At 38.3% G+C, this 14873-nt stretch overlaps 2 protein-coding genes across 8 annotated transcripts in view; one reads left to right on the top strand and one right to left on the bottom strand.

Annotated features, from left to right (window-relative positions):
* The window catches only part of SBF2 (SET binding factor 2), a 195226-nt gene that overhangs the window by 76718 nt on the left and 103635 nt on the right, over nucleotides 1–14873 (top strand). For all 7 annotated transcript variants that reach the window (XM_064163718.1, XM_064163720.1, XM_064163723.1 and 4 more), the window contains exon 3: nucleotides 5345–5482. In XM_064163718.1, the coding sequence (XP_064019788.1) occupies nucleotides 5345–5482 (138 nt within the window). The remainder of the gene's footprint in view (nucleotides 1–5344; nucleotides 5483–14873) is intronic.
* Nucleotides 1–14873, bottom strand: part of ADM (adrenomedullin) — a 115135-nt gene that overhangs the window by 85691 nt on the left and 14571 nt on the right. The window lies entirely within an intron of this gene.

Genomic DNA, 14873 nt, shown 5'->3' with positions numbered 1-14873 from the left:
ACTGTTATAAAAGTCATTGTATATTTTGTATTCTGTTTACATTCAGAGATATCTTGAAAGCTTGAAGCATTTCCTCAGATTTACAGCTTCATAACACTGCTTTTTTACTATGCCAGTGAGCATTGTAATTGTTTTGTTTGCCATTTGTTTAGTTTTAAGTAGAGGTATGCATTTGAAAAAGAAAATTCTCGTTGCCAAAATTCCATACATAAGTGAATGGTGAAATGGTGAAATACTCAGCAGCTGGTGCTGGGTCATGCAAGTCCAGATGGAGCAAACTTCTGTCACATAATGTCCAGAACATGGTTCTTTATTTTCAGGGAGGTTTGTAGAAAGGCTGTTGATGAGACATGTTAAAAACAAAGCATAGTTATTTGAAAAATAAAAGAAAGCCTACAGAAGCAGATTTAATAAAATGAACCTTTGTGCTCGGAGTGATCCAGTAGAGACTTAAATATTTGGTCAGAGACTAAAAAGGCAAGTGGGTATCTGTGTCAGATGTTTTAAATTCTGAAGTAATTTTGCTGTCTTTTAACTCAGATCTTGTCAATACAGTTAAAATGTTTTCTGTTTTATGTAGGCCCACTGTCTTTGCATTTTCACAGAAATCACAGAAACATCCAGGCTGGAATAGACCAGGATCACCAAGTCAACTATAACCCTACTCTACAAGATTCACCTTAAACCATATCCCTAAGCAATACATCCAGATGACCCTTAAACACATCCAGGGTGGGTGACTCAATCACCTCCCTGAGCAGCTCATTCCAGTGCCTGACCACTCTCTCCAGGAAATACTCTTTCCTAATGTCCAGTCTAAACCTACACAGCCTCTGCTTGAGATCATTCCCCCATTTTACTTAAAAAGAAACAAGCATACAAATATATGTTGAAGAAAATATGTACTGTAAGAATGTATTTGAAGTATAATTAGTTCTTTGTATGCAGGGGTCTGTAATGGTATTGCAGACCTTGTCCTCTGTATAAACTCTTGGAAAAATGCTTTCAGCAGATGACTTGCAAAGAATGAAGTATGTCATGAGTTTTTGGAACAAGCATTTTCTTCTTTCTACACTGATAGTGTTGTCAGAGGTAGTGGATTTCTGATGGAAAGCTGACCCGATTGTTGATTGAGAAAACAATGTAAAGTGCAGAGAGAGCAGTCTTCCTGTTGGTAGCTACACAGACCCAACTAGAATATTGGTTTGAGGTTTTGCTGTGGATTGACTGTTGCTCAGGGTGCAAGCCCACAGGTAAATAACAAATTTCTAACATCAATTCAGCAAATAGGTAATTTCTGATCAACAGATATAGAGGACAAATAAAACAGTTCTGCCTTGATAAGGATACAGTGACTGAAATTTTTCTCCAGTGAACTTCGGGTGCTGTATAATCACTGTTCAGTATAATACTAGTATTTAGACTTCACTTCCAGAGTATTCACTAAGCCTTTTTCCTATGTCCTAGTTCCTGCAGTGCGGAGTCAGTAGTTGGGCTGAATCCTCATTGATCCTTCCAGTTCAGAATTGTCTGATTCTAGATACCAAAGCTGTATGCAGTGTATCTGAGATACCAGCTAATTTATGCAAGTGATTAATTTTAATATAGAGGGACAGGGCAAGGAGTAGGAATACAGGCTTTAGATAGGAAAGAAGGAACAAATGTATACATCAAGCAAAGATAAAGGTCTAGGTTTATAAAACAAAAAGTGTCACTTTTAAACATTAATCACATCTAGGCTTTAGAGAGAGGAGGATTGGATGAAATGTTTAAAAGTGACAAACGTAGCTATGCTATTTTAAAACACACATTTTAAAGTCTGCCTGGTTTCTTGCTTACTTTGAAGACATTTGTGAAATTACTTAAGAGAAAGTTCTTTGCTTCAAAGAACCTGTGTTTTTAAACAATGCTGGAAATGTCAATTCAGTACCTTGAATAAAATCTGTTATTTACTCTTCATGAAAGTTCTGGATTTTGCACCAGATTTTAGAAGTCAGTCAGTTGATGAGAATCACTTGCCATCATTAGAGGCTTATTTCTGTAAATAGTGAGTTGGACAATCTGATTCTCTCTAAATATAAATGTCTTCTGTAGAGGCTACATTCTGGTTGCAGAGGTGCTGGCAAATAAGTGAAACAATATGGGAGCACATGCATTTTTAAACTTCTGGGTTTTTTCTTGTTTGCTGAAGAGGCACATGACCTCTGAATCACATTCACAGTGGTGCTTTTGTCTGTTTTGGTATAGCATCTGGTTTGGTGAGGAAACATTTTCCTGTTCTTGGTGGCCAGACTGTTGGTAATCGTGCTGGATAGTAGCTTGTATTTATACTACTTTGGAAAGTTCTTCTCAGTGTTGTTTGTGCTTGAAATATTGCACTAATATTTATTACCTTATTTTAAGGAAACTGAGAATCATTTATTGTTTAATTTCTTGGAGGAGCATGTTGTCTTTGTCCTTGATCTCTGTGTTTACAAATGTCTTCTAGTTTATTTGAAAGCACAGATTCTCTGTGTAACTACTGGGTATACTCTACTTCAGCTGTTTTCCTTAACAATCACTAATTGTGGTTTTCTAGTACACTAGCTAGATCTAGAAAGCATATGTTATACACAAGATCATTGTGAAACTGGGGAGAATTCTCACCCACGTGGGGACAGTTTAGACATGCACAAGGACTGAGTGATTGCTATGGAGGGCAGCCTGCCCAGATCACTTCTGATAGTTAAAAATGGAGCTATTGGTTTCCCCTGTGCATTTTCCACTTTTGGAACATATGTAGATATGGATTTTATGCAGTAGACCAGTTAATAATGGCTTATTACAATAAAAACATTTAATTTTCGATGTCTTTTAAACTAAATAGAAGACACTGTATTTAACATGAACTTACCAATACCTCACAGTTCAAGATTATTAGATTCTGTACGTACAGTGTGAAAACCAGCTACCTGTAAGCCGCACGTTCCAAACTCATGTATCACTCATCTGGGTGCAGAATATTCTGTTTGTGGAATATTTGAATATACCAAATCTTCTGTATCTTCAGCAGGGTGCTGTTTGGTGTATGCAGAATGGTCTTTTGTCCAGGCATTCCATACACTCAGAAGTCTGACAGGTTGCTGTTTACAGGCGTGAGATAAGAAATTACCTGGAAAGCTGGAGGGCAATGATACCAGGAAGGATCTCCTGTCTGAACTAGTTCAGTTGGCTGAATGGAAAGAGTGTCAAGGTTGTAAACTGAAGCTTTTGGTACTTAAGAGGTGCTAGAGATAGTAGTGCCTGAGCAACCTTCATTTGACCTACTTTGGATAGATAATTCTGTTTTAATGGTACCCTGTGGAAAGGTGTTATTTATTGTGAAAATCCCACTGCATTCTTTGTATTTTGACTTACACTCATCAAAGAAATAGTTAATCAGAGTTTTTGGAGATTTTATTGTATCTGAGCTGCAAACCCCAAGCTTAATTTACTATACACCAACCAAAAGTCTGCAATACATGTGGAACTCTAAACACTTTATTGTCAGACTTTTTAATGATACTTTTGTTATAATGTCTGTATATATTTACCATATTACCTTATCTTTATAGCAGTTCTGCAAGATTGATAGTGGTATCTTTCCTCCCATGTCAGTTAAAAATAAGAAAACAAAGGCAGATTAGGCCAGTATTATCAAAATCATGGACTAATACTGGATGCTTAGCTTGGAATGACTAGGATATCTTTTCTCAGAGTACTGTTTGATGTTCAGAACAGTTATTCTCAGATGAAGGAGTGGGTGCTTAGCACTTCTAAGGATACAGGCTCAGAAGTGTTAAGCTGACTATCTAGAATTTGAAGAATGTAACACAAGTGAACTTTGGTTTTGAAGATTTTTCCCAGGATCATAAAATAAACTATATATCAAAGGCAGAGTTTTAACTGCTGTTCACCTAATACTGACTACCCAGGCTTTATTGTAGAGGTTCTAAAGAGGAATCTGTACTAAATGTTTGTTTATATGTTAATCTTCATGTTCTTTCATTTTTAGCAGCTGTTCAGGGGAAAGAAGCAATTGCTGCAAACACAACATTTTGACCTATATATCTGTTTCCTTTGGTATCTGCATTGTTTAACAATTCCAGACATGTTTTGTGGATGTTTTATATTCCTAATACAAACAGAGGCTACTACCTTCACTTCATGTAAATTCTAAGTTTATAATTTTGCTAATAATAATGTCCTACACGTGACTTTGTCCTTAAAGAAAGGGAACCAGTGAATATGAAATTCCGTGCAGGACATATCAAGAATCTTCAGCAAACTGATCATTGAGTTTCAGCATACTCTTCCAATACTGGGCACAAGTTATTAACTGAGGTAGTGCTCTAGTCACTTAAAAAAAGACAAACAAGACAAACCCCACACTTTGCCCTTGGATTTCATGCTGTGGCGTTGGGGTTTTTTGTTAATGATGTGTTCTTCTCTTTTCCAATGTCAGAATTGCCATCTTTGCCTCCAGTGACTTGCACTTTCTTGGCCTTGGTCATCTTAAAGGAACAAATACTGAAAAGATATAGGCTTTTTTTTGATGTGTGCTCTTAAGTGTTTCACCTATTTAGTTTCCTCATTGCTGAAAGAGCTTTGAAACATAGTATTCAATGTACATAAGTATTTGGAGATCTACAACCTCTGATTCTGAGAGGCAAGTGATTTTCTTTGTGCCTTGGACTCATGAAGTCAGAAAACTTGAACATACTTTTCACAGGGGTGCTAAAAATACATATTGCTGCTATGATATGACTTCTTCACAATGATGTTTGTAGAGGTAATCCATAAGTAAATGGAAAATACTGCTGTACAAATACTGTCTTTCAGGAGTCAGTATTGAATAATTGTGCAGATAGGCATAAATAATTTAATAAATTAATAGAGAAATAAATGAAGAAATTGAAACTGTAAAGGCATTCCAAGACACAATTTTAGCTTCAAATTGTAACCTGTTAACCCAAGTGAAACATACGTAATTCCTCTTTGTTCTTATTGTTTCCTGTTAAACCCTGCAAAGGTGATAGTGAATAATGAATTCAGAGAAAGATTTCTTCAGTTCGTAGAGTCGATAATATTTCCCTTGAGAGCTATAGAGCTTGATCTGTATCCATCAGACCAGATTCAACCCAAGTTTTGCCCATTTTCTCCAAATCTTACAACCCTGCATGTTTACTTGAAATTAAATCACCTTCTTATTTCAGATAATGTTGTATCTGTTGCATTGTTTGAAAATGTTTTCTCTCTTTCTTACAAGAATGGATAGAACTGCATAAGTAAATGTTTGGTTTTTTCCCTTTTTTTTTCCCACTAGTTTTGCCAGCCTGGAGGATGGCAGCTTTCGAAGGAGAGAAAACAGCCGACATTCTTTGTGGTGGTTTTGACTGACATAGACTCAGAGAGGCACTACTGTTCCTGCTTAACTTTCTATGAAGCAGAGATTAACCTACAGGTAAAAACTTTTTAATAAGGAGCAAAAATACAGAAAAAAGTTCCTATAAACAATAAATTGACATAATAGAAGACAACTTCAAAAATATTTTTCTGTCCATGGTAAGGATATCTTTAGTGCTGAGGTAAGCTTAATCTACTGATTAGTTTTTTGAGTCCTTTTCTACCTGCTTTGAAAAACAAGACAAGAAACAAATCACAAGAACGGCCAGAACCATTTAATAGAATTTCTTGTTCTCCATCATGTGTTGCTTTTTAATAATGGGGCAGCCAATAGGGTGTTCTTTCCTTTACTTCCGTGTTTGACAGTAGGGTGAATGAGTCTCATCTTTGTTCTAGGAAAAGGTTTATTAGCTTCTGCTCCCTCTGCTGGCCAAGTCCATCAGGCCAGCGAAAAGCTGATGTGTGTAACTGTGGTGGAAAGTGCATGCGTGTTTCTGTAAATGTATTTAATGGCAAGATTTGCGTGGGTGTAAGTGGCAAGACTTTAGAACTAACAGGGTAATTCTTCAGTCCTTAGGCAGGTCAAAGTTTGGGTGTCAGCTGCTTGGCAGTGTTTGTTTTTAAACATGTATTTAATTACTTTTGGACAACCTCAGTCTTACAAAAATAGGCATGTTGTTTCCCATTTGAGGTAAAGTACTTCACAGAATCTCTGCTGTGACATAATACTTGGAATCTTTAGAAGCTATAACCTAGGGAAAACCTAATCCAATGTATAATTGCGAACTGTCATTGTTATGTTTTAAAATATTTTTATTTCCCACGTGAAAATTAAAAAATAAGTAAAACCTTGGCATTAAGTGTATTAAAATGAGTTAATGCTAAGTAGCTGGCTAAGTAAAGCAAATTTTCTGCTCTTTTGGTGAAGAACTGTAACATTGTTGTTTATTTTAAGGAAATGCTCTTAATATTCCCAGTGTGCTCTGGTTTGGGCTGAAGTTGAAATGTTACTCTGTTTGTAGCAAAATTAAAATATGCAGCATTGGAAGATAATATGGTGCTTTTCCTAGGCATAGCTGGAAGCCACAGAGTAACAGTTGTTCTTATTTCATTAATGCTGCACTTTAGGTGACTGTTTTAGTAGATTATTAAGAGGATATAAAAGCAGAAATGTAACAAAAATGAGGTATGTTTTAGCCTTAGATTTTAATGTAGATGCAATTATCTTCCTATTAAAAATGCTGTCTTTTTAAAATACTTGCCATCTTTCCTTTACAAGTAGAGAGAGGAAATATTCTGTAGTTATTCTTTCCTAGCTGATAAAAGTTTTCAATTGGTAACTCTTCCTCCCCTTTATGTATTTCATATCATAAACTAAATTTAGAAAACTTGTTATTTATCCTGTGGTTTTTAGCAGCTGCTTTTGATTCATTATGCACATCTTCCAAGTAATGTTCATCACAAAACATCCAGTATTAAATCAGAAGTGTTTTTTTCTGACTCTGCCTAAGTGTTAATTCAGAGAATAAAAAATAAAAATACCCCCCAAAACTCCACAACAACTGAGTGCAGCAGGATGTTGGTTCTTGTGATGCCATTCCTGGCTGTCTTGTGAAGAATGCATGTTTTTCAGATGAACTTGCTGGGGCAAAATTTATTCGATGACTGCATTGTTTATAGCCAAACTTCCTGTTTCTTTCTAAAACCCAAAGAGAATAATTGAACGTGCCCTGTTGCATGGTCATTAGACAAGAATTCAGCACATGTACAATCTGTAATGAAACATAAGCTTATGAAGTATTGGGCTATGAAAGTAATACTGATTTAACTGTTTAGATGAATGCCTCACTAAACAAACATTCCATGAAACAGTGGCCAGGGCTTGAGATGAAATCTGGATTGGTCTTTTCACTGCTAAATCTAGTTCAGGGGTTTTTGACCAAATGCTATAACTTACTAGGACAAAAGTAAGATTTCCAAAAAAGATGAGTTAATTCCTTCACAGTAGCCACTGCCAGGTAAATATTGCTGATACAGAAGATCAGGCAGAATTCAGCTACAGCAGATTAGATGTTGGGCTTGGCAGAATCATCTTCAAACAAAACTGGAGTCAATTACTTGGAAGTGTCTGTGGTTAATTAAACTGTAAAGATCTAGAGAATTCACCCGTAAAACTCTGGTACTCTGTACACAGCTTTATTAGTCATCCAAAAAAAGGTGTGTGTATATATATTTCTCTGTGTGTATGTATATGCTTACACACACATGTCTATATGTTTCTGTGTGGTGTATACCTTGATTGCTAAAATTCAGCTCTTATTTCTAATAGCAATTTCTGGATATTATCACTTAGCTCACACACACTTCATGTAACACTTGACTCAGCAGAAACATCTGCTGGCCTCAAATGTGCTTCTTAGCAATTTCATGGTTAGCATTTATACTAACGGTGCTTGGAAGAGCACCATAAATAGATTTTATTTTTTTTTTAAAGTGTTGTCTCACATCATTTGGGATCCCAGTGGTCAAATTGTATGTTGCCTCGTACTTTGGGAGAAATTAATCCTCTCTCCCCAGTCGTACCATCAACAAATTAGAGAATGATTTATGCTGGTAGCTGAGCCTATGCAACTGCATTTCTTGCATTACAGAAAGTCTGCTACATGACATCTGCACAGAACCTCAAACATTTGTTTATAACAATCTTACTACAAGAATGTTAAATTCTTTTGTCTTGCCTTATGTACATTAGAACATTGCAGTGACAAAGTCGATTAAATCACTCTGGAAGAGGTACATTAAAAATAATTCACAAGTCTCCCATTTCCTGCCATTTACATTCTCTTCCTCTCTCTGCCCCTCTGCAAAAAGAGGAAAAAGAAATTGTAAAAATCCCAAACCATAAAATGGCAGATTCACAACATTCACGAATATTTCCTGAGTCCAGGGAAGAACTGCCAACAAAATGACTTTGTGCTTCATAAAGTTTTAAATTTTGTGCTTGGCCTGGAGAGTTGGTGATCCTACTGTGTTAAAGCACATGCCACTTGATGAGTCACTCACTTTTGGTTTTCAGCAGAGGATGAGAAAACACACAGTTTGGAGTATGTAATCTGATCTCCCTCTGGATATTATGTTAGTGAGTTTTATCCCAAACGTTAAATTTGTTCTGAAAGTGGCTTCCTATGCTCTATGTCCCAAACCACATTTTGTGAAGAAAAAAAAAAACAACCTCCCAATTCTTTAGATAATATTTAGTATATTAAATCTTCATATTTTAAACCTGCTGAAAATGGATGGTATGATATCATCCAGAGATTTAAGTAATGCCTTATTTCCCTTCAGTTCCTATGTAAGAATGTTGCAGCTGATGTTCTGTATGATAAAAAATGGACTTGTATTTTTAATGTCTTTTTAAATATTTGAGATGCTCTCTAGACCAGAGTTTAAAGTTAAGGTGAGAACAGTTGTACAGAAGAAAGCATATTTCCATCCTTCTAATAATAACTTTGGCAGCAGTTTCTCCTGTCCTGTTTATCCCCTGGCTCATGCTTTGGCACACACATCTCCAGTTTGAATTCATGCTGTTGTAGGGTGAAAAAGCTTGTTTTGGGTAAAGGTCTCCTGTTCCACTTTACTCCTGTGGGAAAATTCAGAAAGATACAGTAAACACTAAGCTCTGGAATTGCAATTTGCATATGCATAGTTCTTGCTAAAGACTTGTTGCTGTAGTTCTTTAACATTCCTCAGTGCTAAGGTTCATGTGTTGAAAGCGGTTACTTCATGCTGTTGATTATTGCCCTGTGGAATTTCAGCATTTATAGGGCAGCTGAAGTGGCATTACCTTGGCCTGTCCACGTCTCCAAGGTACTCACAGTCAACAGCCTACTCCAGAAACACACTTCAGTGTATGTCTATGCAAGCTGCTGGTCTTGAAAACTGGAAACCATGAGTCTGAAGTTAGATTTATTCCAGAGTTCTTTCAGTGTGTTTGGATGGTAACACAAACAAGCACTTTCTGAGGTTTTTCAAGGTGAGGTGTATTAAACGTAAGCATGTAGTAGATGGTGGTGGTGTAAATTTTGTGTAATACTGGAAAGTGCAATGCAAACTCTGTCCTATTTGAGCGCTCTGAAGTGTCGGTAGGATTTAAGGTGTCAGTGAGCTGACCTGTTACAGACACTTGAGGTTACTTTGTTTGATCTTCACACGATTTTCTATCTCTGGCCCTTTTTTAGTTGATACAATCCCTACTGTGCATTACTGCAATTTGTCAGTGTTAGGGGTTGGAAGTGACCTCAGAAGATCAAGTCCAACTTCTCTACCAGAGCAGGATCACCTAGAGTAGGTCACAGAGGAATGCATCTGGGCCAGTTATTATCCTGTTTTGCTGTTATTAAGTCATGATAATGGCTGTTATACTGGTAAAATGATTGTATTATAAGGTTAGTGTTCAGTTCTGGGCCCCCCAGTTTAGGAGGGACATCGAAATGCTTGAGCGTGTCCAGAGAAGGGTGACGAGGCTGGGGAGAGGCCTTGGGCACAGCCCTACGAGGAGAGGCTGAGGGAGCTGGGATTGGTTAGCCTGGAGAAGAGGAGGCTCAGGGGTGACCTTATTGCTGTCTACAACTACTTGAGGGGTGGTTGTGGCCAGGAGGAGGTTGCTCTCTTCTCTCAGGTGGCCAGCACCAGAACCAGAGGACACAGCCTCAGGCTGCGCCAGGGGAAATTTAGGCTGGAGGTGAGGAGAAAGTTCTTCACTGAGAGAGTCATTGGACACTGGAATGGGCTGCCTGGGGAGGTGGTGGAGTCGCCGTCCCTGGGGCTGTTCAAGGCAGGATCGGACATGGCACTTGGTGCCATGGTCTGGCCTTGAGCTCTGCGGTAAAGGGTTGGACTTGATGATCTGTGAGGTCTCTTCCAACCCTGATGATACTGTGATACTGTGATAATGGTAGTGGTACGATTCTGTGCACTTGGATAAGCAGCAAAGTGGATATGTTCACCTGTGGGTTTAGTTCAGTGCAGCAGAGTGTAAGGCAGGGTGCAGAGTTGTCTTCTGGAATCAGTCAGCTAAGTTTATTTTAACTTCTGTACATGTGTTAGAATTTATTGGATACATGCATTTGTGTAGAAAGTAAATAAAATTAATTGATGCTGAATGGTTGTTGGCCGTTGATAGTTAATAAAACAGCTAGGAGTGTACTTGGCTGCAAATAAGACCAGCAGAGACTAAGTCACATGGATAGAGAAGGATCTGTCCCAAATGAGTGATTGGCACTGAAGCAAACTTAAAATATTTTTCCTTAAAATACGAAATTATGCATGGTCTCTAAATCTTCTTTGCTGGGCAGTTAGTAGCAAAACAACAGGCTTGCTGAACTTGGCACCGTTTCAGTGCAAAGTTTTACATAGGGCAAACCAGTTTTGACAGTTGTAATGAAGTACTAGAGTGAAAGGTTTGTAATGAGGATTGTTCATCCTCCCTCTAGTAGTGAGGGAATTAATAAAAGTACAGTTCTAATTTAACTTCCTGTTTGCAATTGATTTCTTTTGAATTTCAAATAATGCCTGCCAGCTTCTGCCATCAAAATGGTAAATTTATGTCTAATGCTTTGACTTTTTCTAACTTTTTTGTTAGTACCTCAGTTAAAGTTTGTTTTATTCACTCTGATGTGAATATAAACCCGTTTTTTCCTCTGCTCAACATTAATCAGAACTAAATGCACTGACTTACAGTAGCATATGCTGCTGGAGTGCCTGGTCATACAGTACAGACTTAGAGTAGTGTATGCTGGTCAGTGTGCCTGGATTTTTCTCATGTCTGAAAATGGGTGACATCTCTCAGAAAGGCAGATTGCAGAACTGCCTGCCACAGAGTTGGTCCTAATATCCAGAAGGATATTGTGGTCCATCTGTGGGGACTGAGAGCCAATGTAAGTGAAGAAGGATGAACAGCTGATAGCCCTTCAGAGAAATTCTTAGGTTAGCTACATTTGGTAGTGGGGAGACTTATTTTGGACAATATTGGCAGGTCTTTTTGACTTCACTGATTTTATAGTTTTCCCCTTCTCTGTATTCAGTAAACTGTCTGGAGTGAACTTAACCCTGCACTTGTACTTTATTTGTGTATGATTTAGATATCAAAGGACAATAAGTGTTCTTGAAACTGTTACCTACCAGTGAATGTTGAGTGAAAGAACATAGGAGTTACCATTTTGGGTCAGAAAGAAAAGACATCTTGCATAGTGTTTGTGGATGGTTAGGAGTGAATGCCTACAGAACAGCAGAGGAACAGGACATACATATTTTCTCCATGAGTGGCCCTTCCTCTTCCTCTACAGTCCATGGACCAACTGAGACAAGTATGCCTGCTGCATGATTAGTAACCGCTGAGAATTGCATTAACTGGTCCGGTCTTCTCATGACCCTGTATTCATTTTTATTGTTACCATTCTGTAGCCCAGAAGTTTCCTGAGTTAACTGGTACATGAAGAGCTGCCACCACTTGCTTGTTCTGAATATGGGTCAGTTAGCTTACTAATCACGATGGTAGGGCTAACTGTGGATGACCAACTTACTTGAAGTTTGGTATTTTGAATTCTGGTTTAATTTTCAAGTGCCCAGTGTCTAGGTAAGATTATAATATATAAACTATAAACAATAGGAATAGAACCTGATGCAAAGGACTAACACTTTCACTGATGATTTGATTGGTTGAGCTTTTGCCATGCTTCATGCTGTGTTACTACTTCTGTTTTGGCAAGCCAGTATACAAAATAGCTCCAATGAAATGTCTTTCTTACACTCCTTCGATGCTAAGCATGGAAACTAAATACAGACTGTTGTTGGCCTTACAAGACATCATCTGAAACTCGTAATTTTCAGCTGTGAATGTGTGATCTAAAGCAAACAAAATGCATTAGACAGAAAATGTATCAGGACTACCTTACATTCACCTTTGTGCCTGCTTAAAATGTTGCTGAGTAGTGCATGTAGTGCATACTGAAGAAGCAGGAGGCTACAACTGGTATCTTGAATTGGTACCAATCATATGTTAAGACAGAATTTCTTCCAACTGTTGTAAGTGCAAAAGGAAAAGTATAATAATCAACTAGATTTAACAACAAAAAAACCCACCCTGAACAAACCAAACCAACCAAAACCACAAAGAAACCAACCAAACAAAACAAAATCAATATTGTCACTGTTGTTAATGTAGTCATAAAACGAATGCTACATTTCTAACAATAAAAAGGTATTGAAAAGTGCTTAATAGAGATTTTTTTTTTCTTATATGAAAAAGGGGATAAAGAAAGATGAAATGTGTGTTTGTCTGAGCAAAACTGTAAAGAGAAAGAATTAAGTCTGTGGGTTTGCCACATACTATTTAGTTATTGCTCCAGAATGGTATGCTGTGAGTACTTTCCTTGAAAAGTAGGTTAAAAGTCATGTGTTTGAAATAATTATCTACTTAGTCTACTGAGTCCTAATAATGTGCCTGCGTGCCTGTCAGAACCCTTGGCTGTGGAAGAAACATGACTAGTCACATTATGTTTTTCAGTAAGTCTTTGTAAATCAGGAGAGTGTTTTTATAGTGTAACTGGTTTATCAGTTCAGTATTGTGCTGCTATTGTGCACTTGCAAGTTTTCAGTGAAATCTGATTATGAATTAATTCAAGACTTGATCTGAAGTTGAGTGGATTTTATAAAAATGGCCTTTTATAGAAACCTGCCTGTCTATGCACTCAGAATTTTCATTATTTAAGTACCATGTGAACATAGAGAAGCTTCCATGTTCCCTTACCCTTAGAAGTGCAGTATTCTGCATTTAATTCTGTTTTCATTTCTTTCCTAATGTTGTCAGGATCCACAATTAGACAGATAGACAGAATCTGTTACCTTTATTCCTAGAATTCACAATTGCACTTCAGAAAGGCTGTCACCTTTCTAAGGTGGGCAGGAGGAGGCAACCGTAATGCACAAGGTCTCCTTATCAACCTTGTAATGTCTGGAAATAAATGAACATGTGTGGGACATGTGAACATCGAGTTACTGTGCTCCTTTATGAATTTGTGAGTGACTTTTTTTGCCTAGAAATAAGGTGCTAACTAGACTAAGCATGCACACTGCATTTGTATTGGCTTCTGTTTAGCTAAGATTTAATGTACAAAGCCAAGTATATCCCCATATATGTGTATATATATTGTTGTGACTCTTGGGCTTACTTTGGTTTGAAAATATTATACATATCTTTTAGTTATGATAACAAATCTAAGTACTCTCCTTTCGAAGCATTTTCATTTGAATGCTGATTTTTGATTTACTTTTTCCCCCCCAGTTAGTAGGCTCTCTGCAGATCAGGAAGCTGCTGAGCTGCAAATTGCTGGAGACAAGGAAAATGCACTGGAGGAATGGCAGTGCTAAGCTTGTCCTTGGTTCAGGGGGCCCTTGGTACCAAAATAGGGTATTAAGCTATAGCTGAACTTTTTTTTTGTCTGACATAGATGCTTGTGTCACACAATCAGAGAAGTTAGGGGTTGGAGGGGGACCTCCAGAGATCGAGCCAAATCTCCCTGCCAAAGCAGGGTTACCTAAGGCAGGCCACACAGGAGTGCATCCAGGTGGGTTTTGGTCTCTAGAGAGGGAAACTCCACAGCCTCTCTGGGAAGCCTGTTCCAGTGCTCTGTCACTCTGATCCTATGTTTGGTTTTGGTGTGGGGGTTTTTGGCTGTTGGCAGGGACCATGCTTGGACAAAGGATGTTGTAGCATGTGTAAATTCTGCTTAACTTTTAGCCCAGGATCTCATTTGTTGTGTGTATAAAGAGCACATATAAAATGCTACAAGTACTTTTTTGTCTGTATAGTTATGAAGGTAGAGCACCAAGCTACATGTGTGCAGATGTATCTACCTATCTTTAGATGTGTGAGGAGTGCTTTAGCATTGTCCTGGTTCAGGGCCATGAGCTCCCTGGGACTGGAGGGCAGAAAGGACACTCCTTGAAGAGTAAGAATGATCATACTGCACACTGATGGGAAGTTTGAGGAGGTACTCTATTTGCAGGTGCAATCAGGTAGAATGAATACATCCACGAACTAGGCCAAGTATTGGACTAAAACCTTCCAGAATCTCCCACCCCTTCCACCCTCAGCAGGCCTGAGCGCAGGCCAAATCCACCCTCCCCACTTCAGGCCTACCAGGCCTCAGCAGGCCTCATGGCGCAGCTCAAAATCCCCTGCCAGCTAGAAGCTGCCTGCCCCACACACACCAGGAGGTACACAGGGACATGTGTTCTTCCCGGAGAAAAGAGAAGGGAGGAAAGGCAGGGAGCAGAGAGAGAGACATCAGCCAGGCACTGCTTTATAAGCTATGATAGCAGAGAATGGAATAGATTAATGGTGTTACAGTATCCTGGGGTGACCAGGTCCATCCCCTGGAACGGGACTT

This window comes from Pogoniulus pusillus, chromosome 24 (genome assembly GCF_015220805.1).
Source record: "Pogoniulus pusillus isolate bPogPus1 chromosome 24, bPogPus1.pri, whole genome shotgun sequence".
NCBI classification, from domain to species: Eukaryota; Metazoa; Chordata; class Aves; order Piciformes; family Lybiidae; genus Pogoniulus; species Pogoniulus pusillus.
The sequence above is the reverse complement of the archived record's forward strand: the minus strand, read 5'-3'. Positions and strand labels throughout refer to the sequence as shown.